Below are 22,635 nucleotides of genomic sequence, written 5' to 3' on the forward strand. Positions count from 1 at the left end.
GCTCAATGCAAATGGGGAATAAGGTCATACCTCTGAAAACTGCATTTTGTTACCATGTATTCGAGGATAATGCATCCTCCACCCATGCGATAAAATAATTAATATAACTTAGGGAAGTGTTACTCTATGGTACTTCAAACATTCTGTACAAACCAACTTCTCCCTGCTTTTCTGTAGATTGTAGCTGTCCTTGTCTTTCCTTTGTTTTACATCCTCTAAGACAGGCCTGGCCAACCTGTATCTCTCCAGCTGTTGTGAAAGTCCCAGCATACCCTCCCACCGATCAGCTGGTAAAGCATGCTGGGACTTGTAGTGGGACTGGAGAGCCACAGGTTGGCCAGGCCTGCTCTAAGATATGAAGCACGATTGCATACATGTTTTTGCTTAGACTTATTTAGCTTTGATAATTTTCTGGTGATTTTACAGTCTCCAAGGAAACAAAGCAATGTTTCACTTTTGTACCTTCCAAGGTTTCCCCATCTGCAGCACACATTGCATTGTACATGTCCTCATCCAGCTCCACTATGTGACATTGCTGAGCGATTGCACGATTACGACATCATAATCGTGCAATTGCTCAGTAATCAGGCACAAATCACGCAAATTAATGTCGGAAACGACCAGCAATGCTCGCTCCCACTGGTCGTTTCCGACATCAATCGCCTGAACACGTTGGTCAAGCTGACGATAATGTCAGGTTGAGCACGTTAGGGGATGATTCATGTGCCTACACTGAACGACTGCTCCTTCAGTGTAGGCACGGCACAGCACAGACTGTGAAACGACTGTACGATTACAATGTCGTTTCAAAGTCTGCTAGTACAGTAGATGTGCCCCTTTAGACTGCAAAAGAAGCAAACAATATTTTAGAATAGAATTATGTTAGTAAATATATAGTTACATATTTTGCTGGATCACAAAACATCAACATGAACTTTTGCTAAATAACATTACCGTACCTAGAACGTGCAGTACCTTTATTCTCTGGTATTACCTGTGTGTGCTGCTCCTCCTTCATTCTCTGCCGTCTCTCCTCTTCTTCTGCCATGTACTGTTAAATGTAAGATTGTAGTTGAGAAATATTACTAAATGTCAGGGAGAACAAATGCTCAGAAACGGTGCAAGAATTATTCTTTTGTTAGAATGAAAGGCTAATTTTATCCAATTTTAATATAATAAGCTAAAATATCTGTTACTTACCTGTTTATATATCATCTGTGTTTAAGGGTCTTAAGTAGGAGATACTCTTTCCTGCTTGCGCTGGAGAGAGGGTGGGGAGAGGGGAATGGTTCCTTGAAACTCTCATTTACATGTATGAAAATTCAGGACTGTATGTGGGACCTGCAGAGACGGTCCCGATAACTTGTCTATTCAGATGAACTTCTCAGTCTCAGGAAGGACTGTAAGTGCAGGATGCAGTCAGGATGCCGGCGGTCGAAATGCCGACTGCCAGAATCCCGACACTGAAAGCCTGTCAAGGGACTAAATATAGGCGTCTAAACACTGACGCCTATCATTAGCCCCACCCCGAAATTCCGATGCCCGACATACCGAATGTAGGTTAGCCAGGCGTTGCGACGTGTGAGCCACGGGGGGGGGGGGGTGGGAGGGTTAGGTTTAGGCACCTCCAGGGGGACTTAGGGTTGGGCACCCCCCAGGAGGGTTAGGCTTAGACTAGGGAAAGGGGGGGTTAAGGTTAGGCACCACTGAGGGGAGGTTAGGGTTAGGCACCTCCCCGGAAGGGTTAGGTTTAAGGTGTGGGTAGGGGCATTAGGGTTAGGCACCACCCCCCGAGTTTTAGGATTAGGCACCCCCAAGGGAGGGTTAGGGTTAGGGGGGGAGAGGGGAGGTTTCAATATACTTACCAGTCGGCGTCGGGAATATGATGTGTTGGGCTTCCAGGGTCGGCTTCCATAAGTGGAACCCACTAAAGTTTACTGGAGTATAGATGTAAAACTTTCGGCACAGGTTGGCTTGGGTCTGCTGGGGGCATAGGCATTGAGAATTTTTGCTATTTTGTTTAACTACTTCTTTTTAAGTTCCCCTAAGCAACAAGTTGGACAGAACTATGTTGTTTAAATTGTTGCTTCTCTCTGCTTATACGGCAGCATTGTGTTGTTGGAAAGCGTTTTGCATTAAGGCTGCTTTTATGACAGCTATAACCAGCTTTACATTACAGTGTGTTTCCTAGTCCTAGGTGATTGCTTTTTCATGACTGTGTACTTATAGGGCTGCTGTACGGCTGAATAGATCATTGCCCTACGGCCATTCACATGGATGCTCCTGTTTGCATTATACTGCTTATTCGTTGATCCATGGGTTACATGGGTCATTTTCCTTGAGTGTTTGTCTTGCCTGTCTTTGTGTTGGGTGTTGGTTATTGTTTAGGTTGAGGAGTGTGGATTGTTGTTAGGGTCCCAGGTATGCTGCGGTTAGGGTTTCGGTATATGTGGAGGTGGAGGTATTTCGTGAGGTTTGTTGCTCTCTTACAGTAGTTATGTGATTTTCTAACTCAACTTTCAATGACACATTCTTTATTCTCAATTCATATAGGTGCTCAGGAAAAAAAATAAAACGTCCTTTTTATAGGTTCATGATCTTCCAGTCATGTTCCTCAGTCCGACAAAGTTATCATTGAGTTGTTGATAGATGTGGGTAAAACAAACTCTATTCATCCATATTATTAAAAAATGCCATTAAGAGTCTCCAATTTCTCTTCCTCCTAAGGAAGTATTACTCCCAACATGCAGAAAGATTAGACAAAGAGGAGGCAGGATAGTGTAAAAACATTTTTTATTCAAATGAAATAACAAAGTGACCAATATAGAATGGTAATAAACAAGATGCGTTTATAATGGACTCCTACCAGAAGATTCTGAGGCAAAAACCTCAAAAACAGCAGTGGTTAAATGTGTTAATAACCGGGCATTCCACCGTCTGAAATATCGGTCTCCCCCTTCACCTTGATAGTGTCTAGTATTTATTCCATGTTCAGCCAATCAAAAAGATGCCATGATCAGACATCCACATGTGTGCATATTTAAAACAAACATTGCAAGAATGACATCCACGTGTGTGCATATTCAAAACAAACATTTCATGTATGACACAAATAACAGCTAAAATACCACATCACTTATAATAAATTGAATAGTGCTTAAATACAGATACTTATGTTTTCATAAACATTATTTCCGATATCGGTATCCACCCCCTTTACTTTCTCTTGGTGGTACCAAGTTTCCATCACAGTCCCTAGGAATAATCTTACTCCACTAGACAAGGTTATTCTTGCACGGACCCATGGTCCCGGCGACTTCACAGACTGTGGTGTTTACATAATTTCCACCCAGGTGCCCGGCTCAGGAGCTTTGTTAGTATCATTTCCGCCCGCACCTCACATCAGTGCGTCACGCGGGCTTCATCCAGAGCGGCATGACCATCAGGATGTTCACGTACCAATAGTGACGTCACTTTCGCCCGGACCTCAGCTTCGTCCATAAGGGCTGAATCGATCCCTTCCGTTTATCAGAGTTTTTCCTCTTACAATCCCAGGGGTGGTATCCTCTACATTGTATTTGATCAATTATCATGAATATCGGGAATATGAGTCTGGGACACTATAACTGATACCTAAAGTCCAGTAATAAATGTAAACAGATGACCTCATCAAAATATATAAACATTCGTAATGTTTTAAAATTGTTATAAAGAATTAAAATCACCCAAAAATCCAAAAACTGCCAGTAAAAAAGTTATAACGAGCTTTAGAAGACATTAAAAAACATGATAGAAAACATAAAGGGGTATTCAATATGAAACGTTAACTTCACTGTCGAAGTTAACGTTTCATATCGGAGTTTTTACCTGCGTTAAGTATCGGGCGCGCTCCCGCTTATCCCCGTATTCAATATAAAATTAACGAAAACGGGATCCTCCGAAGTTGGATTTGCGTAAAGTTACGAATTTTTCCTTAAAAAAATTGTAGGACCCCCTAAAGTTGTAAAAACATGGGGGATCACTATGGGTACCCCCATTTTAGCCTTTAAATGAAAGTCGGGGATTTAAATAGCCGCAGCAGGTGTTTTTTTCCTGACATTGAAGAAGTGTTGCAGAAGAGCACTTAGGTTATTTTTTTCGTTTTTTTAAGTGGTCCCATCAAATTTGGGGTACATGAAAATGGGTACTAGCATATTTTAAAGTCCCTAAAGTAAGTTTTTAAAAATTCTGCATTTGTGCACCTGCCGCTATAAATCTATTCTACGAAACACCTGCCGCATACTTGCAGAATAGCCCTGAACCTATTTCCCTATTAATAATCAATTTTTTCCCTTTTTTTTTTTTTCACCCCAAACTTTAAATTTTTTGGGGTGTCCCTATTTTTTTTTTAAAACTTTTTTTGACACAGTTCTTTTTTAAATGTCATTCCCAGGGGTGCAGGCTATATTTTTTGCACTTTTTTCCGACACCTATTCAATGTTGAAAAGTTATCCCCGTTTTTTATCAAAGACTTTTCAAAACTGCGAAAAGTCTCTGAAATTGAATACAGTGTAAAACTAAAACCTGCGATAATGACGTCATACCTCCGATATTAACGCAAAAACGATGTTTTCGCTCCCATATTGAATACCCGTCATAGTAAGGAAAACAGTGGAATTATTCCAAAAACCACTTCAGCTCAAAGTCACTATTTAGACCCCCGGGTAACAATGTGTTAAAACGATAAATTAACTCCATTTCAGTTTTTGCCAGTAATCTTGATGTCATGTTCTCTCATTTGCTTCTTACTCCCGTATTCAATAGTGGAGCGAAAAGTCCGTGCTGGACTTTTCGCTCCACATTAGAGCTTTTCTGGGGATAAAGTTTCGGGCGCGTGCCCGCTTTATCCCCGTATTCAATTTGGAGCCGGCGAAAACAGGAGTCTGCGGAAAGGTATCGGGAAAAATAGGGGAATGATGTCCAGACATGGATGATCACTGTGGGTACTCCCGTTTAACCCTGCAGAATGTGTTCTGCATTTGTAAATAGCCGTGGCAGGTGTTTTTTTCCTGACATTGAAGAAGTGATGCAGAAGAGCACTTTGCTTTTTTTTTTTTCGTTTGTAAAAGTGTTCCCATCAAATTTGGGGTACATGAAAATGGGTACTAGCATATTTTTAAATTTCTAAACTAATTTTTTTAAAATTCTGCAAAAATGCACCTGCTGCTAATAGCCTATTCTAGAAAACACCTGCCGCATACCTACAGAATACCCCTGAACATATTTCGCTATTTTTAAACACTGTTCCCCATTTATTTATTTTTTTACCAAAATTTTAAATAATTTTTTTTGGGGTGTCCCTATTTTTTTTTTTTTTTACTTTTTTTGATACAGTTCGTTTTTATGGGCCATTCCCAGGGGTGCAGGCTATTTTTTTGAAGCCTGCACCCCTAAACCCCAATTCTGCACTTATTTTCGCCATGTAAAACATGGTGAAAATTTATCCCCGTTTTTTTACAAAGACTTTTCGAACCGGTGAAAAGTCTTTGAAATTGAATAAGGGGATAATTGAAACATGCGAAAATGACGTCATCTGCGATAATTTATTGCCGATTCCGACTTTTCGCAACCTAGTTGAATATGGCCCATAAGCTGTTTAACGCCATTAAAATATGCCTAATCACTTTGAGCAATTGTGTGTATTTTTAAAGTGCATTGAGAGTGGATGACTCTCTAGTCCCTTCTTAATATTCTTTCTGTTCTGCTATGAGGACCTTAAGGGCAGTGGCATATCTATAATGGGTGCAGTGTGTGCGGGGCACACGGGCCCCCGGGTCCAGGGGGGCCCCGCACCGCACCCATATTTTTTTTAAAACTTACCTGACGAGGTCCCGCACCGGGTGTCTCTGCTGCTCAGAACACAGGAAAAATGGCTGCCGCTGCCATTTTCCGGTGTTCTGCGCATGCGTAGTAGACTCCAGACACACTCTAGTGCCCGGAGTCTACTAATGCGCCAGTGGCTGGCCGGCCGCGTCAGTCGGCTGCCAGCCACCAGGGAGAGAGGTGGGGGCCCCACACGAGGATTGCACACGGGCCCCCTCCTCTCTTAAAACGCCCCTGCTTAAGGGGTCTTGATGTCCGGCCTATATAAAAAACTTCCCACATGTGCAATCTAAGGTTTAGATGACGTCCTTCGAGTTACACATAATGAAATCAGTGATATTAAACTTCCTCTTCTGTATCTCGATTGCCTGTGTCTTATTGGCCCCACTGCCCTTTATATTTGTACATGCTGAACAATTGCCGCACCTGTAGAAGCCCGTCAAATTAATCGTACCTTTGTTATCAGGGGCTATATAGCTTCTCTCATTTATTGCTCAAATTGGGAACCTTTCTATAGATGCAAGTGGGATTGTGGAGAAGTTTGGAGCCTATTACAGGATCTTTCACAAGAATCGGCCAATGTGTTCTAATCACTTTTTATAGCCACTTATGATGCAAACTATAATTTGTAACAAAGGCCCAATCGAATTTTGCTTCCGTTTTTGTAGACAGTTTTGAGGATGTCATTAATGTGGTCCTTTCTATCTTAGACACCTCTGAAGTGGTTTCTGGAATAATTCCACTGTTTTCCTTACTATGTTTTTTATTATGTTTTTTCATATCTTCAGGATTTTTGGGTGATTTTAATTCTTTTTAATAATTTTAAAACATTACTAATGTTTATATATTTTGATGAGGTCATCTGTTTACATTTATTACTGGACTTTAGGGATCAGTTATAGTGTCCCATACTCATATTCCCGATATTCATGATAATTGATCAAATACTGTGTAGAGATTACCACCTCCGGGATTGTAAGCGGAAAAACTCTGATAAGGTGGAAGGGATCGATTCAGCCCTTATGGACGAAGCCGAGGTCTCTGCGTAAGTGATGTCACTATTGGCACGTGAACATCCTGATGGTCATGCCACCCAGGATGAAGCCCGCGTGACGTACCGATGTGAGGTGCGAGCGGAAATTATGCTAACAAAGCTTCTGAGGAAGGCACCTGGGTGGAAATGATATCAACTCCACACCGAAGTCTGTGGAGTCGCCGGGACCATGGGTCTGTGCAAGAATTACCTTGTCTAGTGAAGCGGGGTAAGATTATTCCTAGGGACTGTGATGGACACTTGGTACCACCAAGAGGAAGTAAAGGGGGTGGATACAGATAACGGGAGTAATGTTTATAAACACATACAGTAAGTATCTGTGTTTAAGCACTCTTCAATTTATTATAAGTGATGTGGTATTTTAGATGTTATTTATATGTCATACATGCAATGTTTGTTTTAAATATGCACACATATGGATGCCTGATCATAGCATCTTTTTGATTGGCTGAACCTGGAATAAATACCAGGATGTGGTAGATGCTCCTTACTTTGAAAAAGACCACAAAGTGGTCGAATCATGTTGGAGAGGAGCTGACTGAAGGTGCCCACACATAGCGATGTGTTCTCAACCTCAAAATGTGTACGATTTCCCCTGAACTCTCCCCAGGCAGCTCCCCGGCAGTCGTGGTCACGATTTGGAGTAAAAAATGTCCAATCTGACTTAAGATCTATCGTGCATCCAGTGCATTGTGTCCCAGATTGGCAAATCTGCCCTAAAGCACGGCAGATTTGAAGATGCGAGGTACGACGAGCAGGGACGCGCATCGGCATAGTGATCGTGAGTAGAAACTCACGATTTGGGCATATTTACACTATTTGTCCTCAGGATTCGTCGAAATCGGCCAAATCGGGTAAAAAATCGCTATGCGTGTGGCCAGCTTGACACTACCAAGGTGAAGGGGGAGATCGAAATTTCAGACGGTGGAATGCCTGGTTATTAACACATTTAACCACTGCTGTTGTTGAGGTGTCTGCCTCAGAATCTTCTGGTAGGAGTCCATTTTAAATGCATCTTGTTTATTACCATTGTATATTGGTCACTTTGTTATTTCATTTGATTAAAAAACGTTTTTACACTATCCTACCTCCTCTTCATCTAATCTTTCTGCATGTTGGGAGTAATACTTCCTGAGGAGGAGGAGAAATTGGAGACTCTTAATGGCATTTCTTGGGAATATGGATGAATAGAGTTTTCCTTACCCACATTTATCAACAACTCAATGATAACTTTGTTGGACTGAGGAGCGTGACTGGAAGATCATGAACCCATAAAAAGGACGTATTTATTTATTTTCTTCCCTGAGCAAGTATGTGAATTGAGATCACCACTGTTTTTGGAATATATTTGGGTGTCTTGGGTGCTTGCTGAGTATTATTAATTTTGATTTGTCACATTCTTTACTCTGTTTATTTTGATTAAATTATTCATTGTAGCATTAAGGTGGCCTAGTTTGGTGATGAGCTCCCAGGCTATCTTTTGTTCAATTTTGAGTGGAGGGTGGCTGGTCCTTTACCGAGTAACCCTGCGTAAGATGGAATTGTGTTTAGTGGGGAGCAGGACTCTCGTCACTCAGGGACCTTGGACTGGGAGGGCTTCACCTGCTCCTCATGCATTGTGTTCAAGGAAGGTGTTGATGCTAATTATTTCTGGCAGGGGGATTGTGATTTTTATGGTGAGGATTTGGATGGAGCCATAAGGTCCATATTGTTGTAAGGTTGCCAACTGCTTTCGGGCCACCACTTTTTCAACAGTGCTTTGTATGCTTGTCTTGCTCACTACTGTCAATGTGTATCTCTTTACAGATTCAGCATCTGTGAATCTGCATTGTTCTGTGAGACGTAACTCCATGCTGGTCTACTTTCTGCTGTATGCTTAATGGCTGTATTAGTATTTAGTCTTGTATTTATGTACATTTTTCTAAACTTTCCGTTTTACCCACAAAGTTTAGAACATATGAAGATAAATATTTTTGACACCGTTGAAAAATTTAAAGGTCATTGAACATTTCTTAAAATGCAGTAAAATACAATAAAAGGTAATGTAAACATTTTAGAATATACAGCATTTCTAGACCCAATTCATCTATCTAATACCAGTCAACAAAATCAGTCTCAAGTTAGCCACGCATATAGTTGGCCAATTAGGATGAGATCCATCATCCAGCCCTCATGTCAAGAGACTGAGGGGGTCTATGTACTAAGCAGTGATAAGTGACAGAGTGAAAAGTGATAAGTCTGTGATACGTGCCAGCCAATCAGTTCCCAACTGTCATTTTTCAAACACAGCCTGGAAGCTGAATCACAGTCAACATTGCTGGGACCTGTTGGACAAACAGGCCGATAATGGTCATCTGCTGTAAACATGTCCAATAATTATCTGATCAATTTCAGTCTGATTTCCAGGGACACATATTGAAATATTTGCTTAGTGGCTGCTACAATACAGTATAGCTCTCATTCACTATAATTTTAACCACTGCCTTTTGTTCTACACCTAATATCTACTCCACAGCACATAAACATTATCTGTTAGATAGTAAATACTCTAATAAACAGTATAGTTCCTCAAACTAAAACTGATATTCAGTGACTACATCCGTGGTTCCCAAACTGGGTGCTGTGCCTCGGGTTGGTGGTCCAGTACCAAATAAAATGATTTGTAGTCAGTGTGATAGGCAAAACCAGTGCTGGCTGCTGCCAATCAAAAAATACATGCACAAAAAGAAGCGAAGCCCTGCCACCCACCACATAACTGAACCCAAGGGTGACATATAAGCAAAATTTACTTAATTAAATTTTTGCTAAATTTGTACAACTTAACACACTGATATTTACTTTTCATCTCGCCCCCCCCCCCCCCCCCCAAGTTCTAATGTCTTCCAGTTCTAACAATTCTCTTTTTCTGAAACTAATACAGCTCTTCAGAACGCTGTTCATTTAACACATTACCTTAAATGTTTTTACTAATCTCTCTTCTACTCTAAGGGGGCAATTCACACTCTCATGTACAGCATTTGCTATTTCACATAAAGTATATCACTTTGTTAAATAACCTGTCAATAATGTGTTATCATACCATTTGCTTTGACTGTTCCAGTACTTGCTGAAGTATATGGTCTTCGTCGTCTTCATCGACCTGTAACAAAAGTTACACACTCTTATGTGAAAATGCATCATTCATGTGATATAATAGATCATCTAGAAAAGAGTGTAATATGTTGCTGTATTTTGGCCATTCATCCCAGCTTACTCTTCCTTTTATTTTCTATGATGCCTGCTCTTGCTCCACAGCCTGCCTAAAGACACCGCTGGCACCCCCGCTCTGCCAACACAGCCAGCAAACCTGCACTAAAGACACCGCTGGCACCCCCTCACTGCCGACACAGCCAGCAAACCTGCACTAAAGACACCGGTGGCACCCCCACACTGCCGACAAAGCCAGCAAACCGGCACTAAAGACACCGGTAGCACCCCCGCACTGCCGACACAGCCAGAAAACCTGCACTAAAGACACCGGTGGCACTCCCGCACTGCCGACACGGCAAGCAAACCTGCACTAAAGACACCGCTGGCACACCCGCACTGCCGATGCAGCCAGCAAACCTGCACTAAAGACACCGCTGGCACCCCCGCACTGCCGATGCAGCCAGCAAACCTGCACTAAAGACACCGCTGGCACCCCCGCACTGCCGATGCAGCCAGCAAACCTGCACTAAAGACACCGCTGGCACCCCCGCACTGCCGACGCAGCCAGCAAACCTGCACTAAAGACACCGGTGGCACCCCCGCACTGCAGACACAGCCAGCAAACCTGCACTAAAGACACCGGTGGCACCCCCGCACTTCAGACACAGCCAGCAAACCTGCACTAAAGACACCAGTGGCACCCCCACACTGCCGACACAGCCAGCAAACCTGCACTAAAGACACCGGTGGCACCCCCACACTGCCGACAAAGCCAGCAAACCTGCACTAAAGACACCGGTAGCACCCCCGCACTGCCGACACAGCCAGAAAACCTGCACTAAAGACACCGGTGGCACTCCCGCACTGCCGACACGGCAAGCAAACCTGCACTAAAGACACCGCTGGCACACCCGCACTGCCGATGCAGCCAGCAAACCTGCACTAAAGACACCGCTGGCACCCCCGCACTGCCGATGCAGCCAGCAAACCTGCACTAAAGACACCGCTGGCACCCCCGCACTGCCGACGCAGCCAGCAAACCTGCACTAAAGACACCGGTGGCACCCCCGCACTGCAGACACAGCCAGCAAACCTGCACTAAAGACACCGGTGGCACCCCCACACTGCCGACAAAGCCAGCAAACCTGCACTAAAGACACCGGTGGCACCCCCGCACTGCTGACACAGCCAGTAAACCTGCACTAAAGACACCGGTGGCACCCCCACACTGCCGACACGGCCAGTAAACCTGCACTAAGGACACCGGTGGCACCCCCGCACTGCCAACACGGCCATCAAACCTGCACTAAAGACACCGGTGGCACCCCTGCACTGCCGACGCAGCCAGCAAACCTGCACTAAAGACACCGCTGGCACCCCCCCACTGCCGACACAGCCAGCAAACCTGCACTAAAGACACCGCTGGCACCCCCGCACTGCTGACATCACCGGTACCCTTCACTGAGGACACTGCCAGCACCGCAGCACTGCCATTTCATATACTGAGGACACCGTCAGCAACCCCGCTCTGCTGACACTGCTGTCACAGTAAGTGCACTATTGGTGTATCCAACCAACACTGTATAACAAACTGTATCCGTGTTGGAAATTAGAAGCTGAACTGCCACATGTTAGTGCTGCCTACTGTGTCACTTAGCTTAGTCAGCCAGCTAGCTGGATGCAACCTTTTGGCCTTAACTAGATGAAGCAAATACTGTTGTGAGGTGGTCAAAATTGGTTGGAAATTACTGGAAATAAATGTTATTGAGGTTAATTATACTGTAGGAACAAAAACAGGCCCATTTTATGTGATTTTAGCTGTTTTTATTGTTTTTTAAGAAAAAAATCCAGATCCAAAACCAAAACACGAACACAAAACACCGAGGTAAAAAATCCAAAACCAGATTCAGATCCAAAACCAGGAGAGATCCAGATCCAAAACCAAAACACGAGGGTCGGCGCACATCTCTAATAATCTATGTATGTATAATTTTCAGTTATTAACATTTATTTATATAGTGCTAGCATATTCTGTTGCACTTTAAAATTAGGAACACAGTAATAAAATGAGTTTGGGTATTAAAAGACAGACAGAGGCCGGTATCCTATTACCCGCGGTAATTTGCCACGTCTAATTGATCCGACAGGGGGCTATCCATTTAGCCCCAAAAGCTGGCACTTATCTGGGATTGTGATTCACCTGCCTCAGGCAGGCAAAACCAAATCACCAAAATCAGCCCCATTTTCATTGCCATGATCGCGAAAACACACAGGTTTCACGTACCCAGTGTGTTTTCTGACGAAAACGGGTCATTTTTCTTGTGAAAAAAAACGGGCTCTAATTGTATAGCCCCATAATGAAAAAAAAAGCCTTTTAACGTGTTTTTTGGTCCAGTGCTACATAATAAAATTTTGTCCAGCCAGATTACAAGGGTAATTTGTACTTAGTGGGCTGTATTATTCATTCATACAGCAATGTGCTCAGAGGGTTGTTTTGAGTATGGAAAGAGAAAACATGTACATTTTGTATGAAGTGTGTAGAGGGATATTAATCAGGTAGAATAGCGTATGGAGGTTATGTATGTACTGTAGTTCAGGACTTGATAAGCTTGTCTAGAAGGGTACAGTAAGTTTGCAGGGAATGCTTGAAGGTTTGGAGAAAAGTCTTGTTGTGAAAGGGAGACAATGCCACAGCGTGGAGGCAGCCAAAAAAAGTCCTGTAACTGGGAATGTGAGCAGGTAATGAGTATGGATTAGAAACTCAGATTTTGTACAGAGCACAGGGTCAAGGTAGAATATACCTTAAGACAAGTGAACAGAATATGTTGGTGTAGCCTAATTTATGGCCTTGTATGGGAGCTCTGTAGTGGCTCTTAATATTGCTCACACGTCGTACTGTTCCAAGTTAACGCCTTTAGGTCCATATTTATCATCACTTAATTGTACAAGTGTAGGTGAAAATCAACATTATCATCTACTTTTAAAGAAATGAAGTATTAGGGCCATTCATCATAAAGGTAATGCAGGAGATATCACTTGACTCCAGATCACCAGATTTTAAGCTTCTTTAGTAGTTCCAAAATGACTTTTAAGCAACAAATTAAATAAAGTTTTAACACAACTTTACTAGAATAAAGAAAAATGGAAAGCAATTTAAGAGGAAGCACTGAAATCACTTTAAAAATATGATTTTTAACCTGTAATACTGTTTTATAACATATGATGCCACTTATAAATCTAGATTTTACTCTACTTTCAACTTTTTTGTACAGTAATGTGCCTACAAGATGTTCACACCCTAAAGAAATCCTCACAGTGAGCCTGATTCTGAGTTGTACTCATGCGAGCCTACTTACAGTACTTCCTATGCTAATGCCAGAATTTGCCCCTGTATACTGAAAATCCATACTTCTGCATGTGGAAGCTTATCCCGCTCACTGTTCTTATGTCCGCATCAGTAGCCATCATCAATAGTATTATCTGGACTTGCACCAACCCATGCTGTCCGCAGAAGATCTGTCTGAAACAGGGCTCCCATTTCCACCTGCATGCTTTCATTGCCGCTGCTGACTGGAGCCCTCCAACTGATAAATCACTAGAGCTGCTGCTATATTATATGACATTGTGGCTATTCATTCACATTACTGAATTAATATTGTATGTTTGTATCTAACTGAATTTAATTTGTAATTGTATTTCACATTTGTGTCAGTGTTAAATTGTAGTTTACAAGGTACGTGTGACTTTTGCATTTATTAATTACAATGCCCAGACACTAACCTACCTTATATATATGACATTTCGCTACAGTATTATATTGTCTACAAACTGGGTAATGTGACATTTAGTATTTACTACTAACCATATTTGCCTACTTTTTAATTCTCCCTTTCTGGGAGAAGCCCGGAAAGGAGATTCAAATAACCACTTTGGTGGCGGGGCCAGGTTCTTTAATTCATTAAGCCCCGCCCCTGTTGTGGCAAAATGCTGCGAATCACAGCTCCGATGGGAGGGGAGGTAAAATGATTTAAGTGTGTCAGAAGAAGGTGGGATGCAGGAGATTGCCCACTATTCTGGGTGTGCAATGGATTACCTAAAAAATCAGGAGTCTCCCACACCTTCCAGGAAAGTAGGTAAGTATGCTACTAATACTATCAAGCCAGATCTCTACGCATTGTAACTCATGGTGTAAGTATGGTACATATGCTACTGTTGCAGAGCTGGACTTATCAGTACATGGAATACACACAGAATTGCATCTTTTTTGTGGACACATTTAATGCCTGCACTTTTGATGTAAAATGCTTCCAACAATCCATGATCCCTCATGTACACATAAAGGTGTATAAGACTTTAAGGACCCACAAGGGAGCTTAAAAAAACCACTACCAGAAAGATAATTTATGCCCTGATTTTACCCAATATAGAAGCTCCAATGCACATCATGGTGTGATATCGGATCTATCGAATTAGCAATACATTTTTATTACACAAATCTACGGCACGAAAAAACAAAAAAGGTTAAAGCGAGCAGTACTTTGGAAGCGAACCAAGAATGAAGGGCCCAATAGTAGTGATGGTAGGCAGTATAGCTGGATGGAGTTTTGCAGCAACACAGATAGAGTAGATGAATATGGATACGGAGCATGCATGCAATTTTGATGCACTGCACCGTGTCATTAATTAGCGTATTTCAATGATTGCTTGATACTGCTTCTTCCATTAGTCTTTTGTTCTTTCTGGACCATTAGATTGTAGATAACTTGCTTAATTTCCAGCAAGATTTAACAATGACAATTACTGAGTAATAAATAAGAGGCAGAAAAGAACAGAAGGGCTGGATATGCCTCCAGAGTCACTAGAAGGGATTAGTGATGGTAAAGCAGAACAATGTGTATGGCCATTGAGACCATGTTGGAAAGGCAGAGGCCCCAATGGTTGCAAGCAGTTGGCTGACACATCTACTTGGTTTCCTAAGTCTAATTGCTAAACGACCACATGCACACTTAACTTTAGACTATCTCTATCCAAATAATTGTGTGGCTCCCTAGATAAATCATATAATGAAGGAAAAACTTTGTTTCAACTATTACATAGAAAAGCTGCAAGTAAAAGAGTAAATAGTCACCACAAGGCTATACATTTCCACCAGAGTTTCTTATTAGGGTTTCTTATATGGTTACAACTAATCTAGGCATAAAGCTCTTTATGACTTCATTCTTACCCATGCACTTGGTGTCTTCTCAATACTACTGTGACTTCCGCTGTTATTTTCCATCTGTGACAGTTGGTCCAGAAATTGATTATTTGTTCTAGATTCAGAAAAACAAAGTAATTATTGCATGACATACATTTGTGGGCTGTTACAATGATTATGTTTTTTTTTTCATTTTGTTCCTATGCCTATGTTCCCTTTTCATTTTCATGTCAGTTCTGTAGTTTCACAAAAGATACTTAAGCAGAGTAAATACGGAAAGGGATACAAAGTACATCTTTCAAAATGTCCTATTCCTGGCTTGATTCCTTATGGCTGACCGAGAGTGCACTGCTGCTCACTCACTACGGCTAGTCACAGCCATGACTGGAAGTGTACTGTGCTGTACAGCCATGACTGGAAGTGTACTGTGCTGTACAGCCATGACTGGAAGTGTACTGTGCTGTACAGAAGAGATGGGCTCAGATGAGCAGTACAGAAGTAAGCTTGCCACTCACACTCAGAGGTATTTGGCCAAGCGTGCATTCTAATTATGCTGCTCTCACTACTAACCAATTGTTTTGCATACAAGAAGGATTTATAACTGATAATACTGTATATAAACAATTTTTACTGCAAAGGGAAAATTTCTTCAGGGTAAATATCTACAAAATACAACCTCAAAGAACTGGTAAGTGGTTGCTTTTCCCTATGAAATAATGTGATTATCATATACTGTAGAAGTCTAATTTTGGTATGGGCAATTAGTTTTAAAATTTTAACATGTGCATTAGATACATTGTAAGCAGAATAGTCAGTTTTTATGTGAACTCTCTCAGGAGATACTATTAGTACATCTGAGCAATTTGCACCCATTTTCATGTACCCCATGATGGGAATACTTATTTTCCCCCAAAAAAGTAGCAAAATGCTATTCTTCACCACTTGCTGAAAGACACTAAATAACGCCTATTGAGACCATTTAAAAACTCCAAATACCTTTAGCAGGGCGGGGGTACCCATAGTGATCCCCCATGTCAGTGCATCTTTTGGGGGGTGTCAGGCTGATTTCCCCAAAACTGACAGAACTTTTCGCTGATTTCAGTTTAGCTGGGTCCCGTTTTCGCCGATTTGGAATTGAATACCGGGGATAAACGGGGACGAGCGGGATACTTTTTCACACCCAAAACCAGCGATGACTTTTCGCTTCTAAATGAATACGGCCCTTAGTTTGTTATAGCGTAACACTCGGAACTGCTAACACTTTTGCCTTTGGTATGGCTCTTCCTTTTGGCTTTGGCTCTGAACAATAAATCTGTCATATTTCAGGGTACAAACCCATCTGTGGTGCTTTATCCTGTACAGCTTTCACCAGTTATGCTTTGTGAGTTGTGCAGTGGCAATATTGGATACACTGCTGGAAATGCACCGCTTATGCACCAAAAGGTTTTGTTCCTGTTTGTGGACGTTTTTACTAATGCACTTTATGAACAGTTATTTTAAATTCATTTTAATAAGTTATATTACACCATTGTTTTTTTTTATTTATGAAGCATAAAGAGAGTGCAAAAGAGGACTTTGTTGTATGATATAGGATAAACCATCTTACTACTTATTTCCAGTATGCCTCAATTTTTTTGTGGTGATGGGTATAGATAAAATGACTTATTTACTATACTAGATGGTGTTATTTTCTCACTATTTTTTATAGATCCTATTGTAACCAATTGAACAACTGTTATCCTGGAGAAGAGCAGCCACACATAATAAGGGGAATGCAAAAGAGACTATGGACACGATTCAACTTAGTGTGATGCTGAATAACCCCGGGAGGGAGCTCCCGGAGCTATTCAATTCAGCGCGCTGTTTGGTCCAACAGTTTCCAGTTAAGGTCCGTATTCAATTTGGAGCGAAAAGCCAAGATCGGCGAAAAAGTTTCGCCGATGACATCATTTTCGCCAGGCGGCACAGTATTGCCGTATTCAGTTTCCGCCTAGGCGGAAAGTCAATGCATTGTAATAGGCGAAAAAGTTTCGCTTATGAATAGCAGGCGGAAAAAAGTGCAGAATTGGGGTTTTGGGGTGCAACATTGCGGGAACCCCCGTGCAGCCTTAAGACAGTCCCCCAAAGGTAAACTGTGTAAAAAAATTCTAAAAAGGACTTAAGAACACCCCAAAAAATTACTTTCATTTTGGGGGCGAAAAAAAAAAGTTGGGGGACAAAGTTAAAAACTAGCGAAATAGACTCCAGGGGGTCCCCAAGTATGCCCCAGGTGTTTTTTGGATTGCAGGTGTTTACGGCAGGTGGATTTTTTTTACGTATTTTTAAATGATACTTTAGCAACTTTAAAATATGCTACCCCCATTCCATTTTCAGGTACCCAAAATTTGCAGGGACTAGTTAACAAAATGCTATTCTTCACCACTTATGCAAATATGTAAAACAGCGCCTATTGAGACCATTTAAAAACACCAAATACCTTCAGCAGGTCAATTCGGGGGTATCCATAGTGATCCCCCATGTCAGTGTATCTTTTGGGGGCTGCCAGGCTATTTACCCCATTTTGGAGAGGACTTTCTGCCTGTTCAAGTATTGCCGGGTGCTGTTTTCATGTACTTTCATATTGAATACGGGGAATTGCGGGGACGCGCGCGAAAAGTTTCTGCACCCAAAACACGCGATATAGGCGGAAAGTCCACCAGGCGAAAAAGTATCGCAGGTGCAAAACATATTGAATACGGGCCTAAGTCTGAGAATGCCGGTTCTCATGACTTAACGTGGATGTTTAGTCATGAGAACCGGAATTCTCACCCTCAGGGGGTGTGAGAAGAAATCCTTTAGACGGACCAAACAGCACGCTAAATTGAATAACTCTGGGAGCTCCCTCCCGGGGCTATTCAGCATCACGCTGAATTGAATTGAGCCCTATATTTGGAAAGTTTACCTTCACCTAATATAAAATAGAAATAAGATTTTTTAAATAACCTTAATTCCACATTACTATTATGTGCTCCCTCTCTCTCTCTAAATATCACATTTCAATCATTTGTTTACATTACACCATAGTACATGAGGCATCATCTTTTTCTGTCATTCTTTTGCTGCAAATTATCCTGAGAGCTGCGGCTACTGTCACTAACATTTCTCCCTTAATGCTGTGTCACTTTTCACTGTACTGAAAATAGGATTGCCTATACTAGTAAATGTCGCCCCAGGCAGGCAGGGTAACTGTGTGATATCAGTAACAGTTGTTACCAAGAGAGATCTAACTGCTGCAAAACCACAGTGGACCTGTACATATATGGTGCCTAAACAAATCATATCAAATAAACAAAATCACATAATTCTGACTTACATTTCAACAATACGTTATACAAATCAGAAATAATAATAAAGCTGCATACACACAACGATGTTAGTAATTCCCATGAAAAAGTGAACTTAAATCGTTTTACAAATTAGTTGGTTTTACTTTACATAATAAACGATTTTCTGTGTGTTGAAGGAAAAATGTTGCAACTTCTATTGAAAATCGTTCAGTTGGCCAGTCTGACTGAACTACAGTCGACAAACATGAACGCGCATGAACGATAATCGTTTACCGTTTTACACTAAACGATTTTTGGAACGACTGAACGATAACTACGTCGTTATAGTTAAATCGTTCGAAAAATCGTTGTGTATGTACGCACCTTAATAGATCCTTTTAAATATGTTAATATGCTCACATGGGCATACAGTAGTTCTCATTTTCTTTCTATGCAAAAGGCAGAATTTGATGTCTATTTACTGGTGCAATCTGTTTGCACACTTTACACTAGAAAGCACTGCTAGATTAATGTGCACAGCTTGGAAAGCAAGCTCACAGCCATTCAATAAATTGCTTTCATTATTACACTCTGGAGAGCCTCTTCAAAATCCTATAAAAGTCTAGTTTTCTGCCTGTTAGCTAAATAATTGACCTGCCTTTAAATCACCAGGAGGGAGTAATTTACCTAAAACTAAAGTAGTTAAAAAAAATAAGCTGTTTGAAAGTTTAGAGTGCATTGTATGATGTAAAATCATTCCATGGGTAAAACAGTTGATATGTATATATGTCCTGAATCTCCAAATCAGTGTTGCTGTGGTATGTACCGTGTTTCCCCGACAATAAGACCTACCCCGAAAATAAGACCTACCCTTAATTTTGTAACCCGGTCCAAATTAAGCCCTACCCCGGAAATAAGACCTACCTGAACTCATTTTGAGCTGGGAACACTGCAGAGACCAGCGTTCCAGTCATGCAGTGCGCGGGTGACGTCATGACGTCACCCACGCGCTGAGGATCCTGTGCGGCCGCGCCTGCTGGATCATGTTAGATCCAGTCAGTGCGGAGGTGAGAGCGACATCCTGGACGGCAGCGAGTCAGGTAAGTGCACTGCAATAAGGGACACTGCTACAGGGGGGGGGCCTGCATAAGAGGCACTTCTACAAGGGGGCCTGCAAGGGGGGGGCATACATAAGGGGCACTTCTACAAGGGGGCCTGCAAGGGGGGGGGCATACATAAGGGGCACTTCTGCAAGGGGGGGCCTGCATAAGGGGCACTTCTACAAGGGGGCCTGCAAGGGGGTGGCCTGCATAAGGGGCACTTCTGCAAGGGGGGGCCTGCATAAGGGGCACTTCTGCAAGGGGCCTGCATAAGGGGCACTGCTGTCAATATTAATTAATATAAGACCTACCCCGAAAATAAGCCCTATGGTGTTTTTTTTAACAAAAAAAAATAAGACAGTGTCTTATTATAGGGGAAACACGGTATCTGTTCATGCAAATCTTTTTTTGTATTGTTAGTTGCTCTACTAAACACATAAAAGGTCAAGATTAACTTAATACCTGTAAAAAAAATAAGTTTTCATTTTATATAAATATGCCTACTTGATACAAGAATACAAAACTGCTCATGTAACTACTTAACACCAGCAAATATGATTGGAACATAAGATATGTCTCCTAAAGTGTGGATGTATTTTTTTACAATCATTTTAAAGAATTCACTGACAATGACAGACGACTTAGCTAGAAACAGTTGGAAAACATAATTTTCTCTTCTCTCTAACAAACAGCAACTATGTAAGAAATTAGATTATATTATTACATATATAAAATTGCACAGGCTTCACACCCAAAAGGCTGGACACCACCCGCCTGCACAGCCCAAGTGCCAATTGACTATGGGCAGCATAGATGATGTAATGGTTAGCTTGTGTGGGTTTCCCCCAGGTACTTCTGTTACCCCGCCACAATCCAAACATATACTTATAGGTTAATTGGATCTTGACAAAAATGAACCCTAGTGTGTATACAACACAGGGGCTGGCTGGCAACATTAAGCCTGGGGGGCAAAAGCATTCAAGTGGCCCGGCTTTTTCATCAGCACGTGAATGCCACGTTTGTGAGCCCAGAAGCACCAGGTTGAGCTGCACAGTGCGACTAAACCCATCTAAAGCACTGCTTTGGGAACCCAAACTCCCATTTGGGAGCCCAAAGACCTGGCTGATCACCAGGAGCGGATTGGGATGGAAAATCATCCCGGGAAGCAGCCTTAATGGGGCGGGGTCTGATAAGGGGGTTGAGTCTGTCAAGGGGGGTGGGATCCCTCCTTATAGAGCCTAATTCTGAGTTGGACGCAGTTGCGGCCTTCCTTGCTTCTTTTGCTGCAGTTGCATCTGTAACTTTATGCTGCTACAGAGTCCTTCCCTGGTGTACATCCGTGCTTCCGAATATACAATGAGTGAGATGCCCACTGTCAGTGTGTACAGATGGTGCAATCATGCTCTGTGCTTCTTTAGATGCCCCCATCGGTCACACCGTTAACTTTCACCAGCCCTATGCTAGATGCAGATCACCCGTATGGCCACCAATGTGAGTAATTCAGCATCTCTGTACACAACCACTTTCAGCATTCAGCCCGTGTCACTCCAGTAACACAGCCATACTATGTTACATCTGCATCTGAGTATCCAACACCCTGTAACTGCCTAGGAACGCCCAACACATTTCTAATAGACTACACTATTTGTGTGCGTCTTAATCTGTACCTCAACTCTGTACAAACACCATCGGGACGCATGCACACAAGAAAAACAAAAAACTTTGGCCCTCCACAGAAAAAAAAAGAACACATTGGCCCCTACAGAAAAACAAACACAATGCCCCCCTACAGGAAAAAATAAAACACATTTGCCCCCGACAGTAAAAAAATATTGGCCCCCAGAGGGAAAACACACACACATTGGCCTACACAGGAAAAAATAAAACACAATGATTCAATGATTGCCCCCACAGGAAAAATATATAAAACAGACTTTGATTCCCCCAGTCCTCTACAGAAGAGTGATCTCACCTAATGGGCTGTCACAGATAGCTGTGGAGTCAACTTCAGGAGACCAGCCCCCAGACCAGTGAGTGCCTCCAATCATAGAAAGTCCAGACCAGTTAGTGTCCTTTCCTCCAGAGAGTCCAGACCAGACCAGTGAGTAGGAACTTGGTCCTGCTCCCTCACTCACCTGGGCCCTCATCAACATCCTCTGCCCTTCAGCAACATCCTCAGCCCCTCATCACCTTCCACAGCACCCAGCCCCATACTCTGCCCCTCACCACCATCCTCAGCCCTCATCACCATCCTCAGCCCCTCATCACCATCCTCAGCCTGCATCCCCTCATCACCTTCCCGAGCCCCCATCACTATCTCTTGGGGGGCGATTCAATTGCTTGTGCCAGCGCCTGCATTTCTGCTCGCCCCCTCCTGAGGAGCTGAGCAGAAATGTGTGATGAATCCTGGTTGGTGAGATTAATCCTGGATAGGGCAACCAAAGAGGAGTTTAGTTGGGTTTAGCCCTTTTACATGTCTAAACCTGGTCTAATCAGCTGAGAAGAGGGAGATAATTAATGGGCGCCCAAAACAATTGAATTGCAACATGGGCGCCCATTAATTACCACAACATAAAAAACAATTGAGTCGACCCAGTGAGTAAAAAAAAAAACAAATATCCCAGGCTGGCTGGATGCTAACTTCACCCCTGCCCTGTGGTGATTTTACAGTGATTTTCAACCTTTTTCAACTCGCGGCACACCGAACAAGATTTTAAAATTGCTTAGGCACACCATCAGTACCTCGCAGGAAAATAATACATATATATTGGCCCTTATGGGAAAAAACACTCACAAACTGGCTCCCCACAAGAAAAAGAATAGACATTGGCCCCCGCAGAAAAAAAAACCACACACATTGCCCCACAGTAAAAAAAAAAAACACAAACGACCCCACAGAAAAAAATACAAAACAAAATGGTCCCCACA

General features: G+C 42.3%; 1 protein-coding gene across 3 annotated transcripts in view; it reads right to left on the reverse strand.

The window, feature by feature from the left end:
- Positions 1-22,635, reverse strand: part of EPSTI1 (epithelial stromal interaction 1) — a 124,318-nt gene that overhangs the window by 59,793 nt on the left and 41,890 nt on the right. For all 3 annotated transcript variants that reach the window (XR_015878944.1, XM_088476455.1, XM_088476531.1), the window contains exons 7-9: positions 15,330-15,417; positions 9,996-10,055; positions 995-1,051 (exon numbers count right to left, since the gene is read on the reverse strand). Coding sequence is in view for 2 of the 3 variants with exons in the window: in XM_088476455.1 (XP_088332581.1) it covers positions 995-1,051; positions 9,996-10,055; positions 15,330-15,417 (205 nt within the window). In the remaining variant the exon portion in view is untranslated. The remainder of the gene's footprint in view (positions 1-994; positions 1,052-9,995; positions 10,056-15,329; positions 15,418-22,635) is intronic.

Source organism: Taudactylus pleione, unplaced genomic scaffold, assembly GCF_031769625.1.
Source record: "Taudactylus pleione unplaced genomic scaffold, aTauple2 ptg000005l, whole genome shotgun sequence".
Taxonomy (NCBI): domain Eukaryota; kingdom Metazoa; phylum Chordata; class Amphibia; order Anura; family Myobatrachidae; genus Taudactylus; species Taudactylus pleione.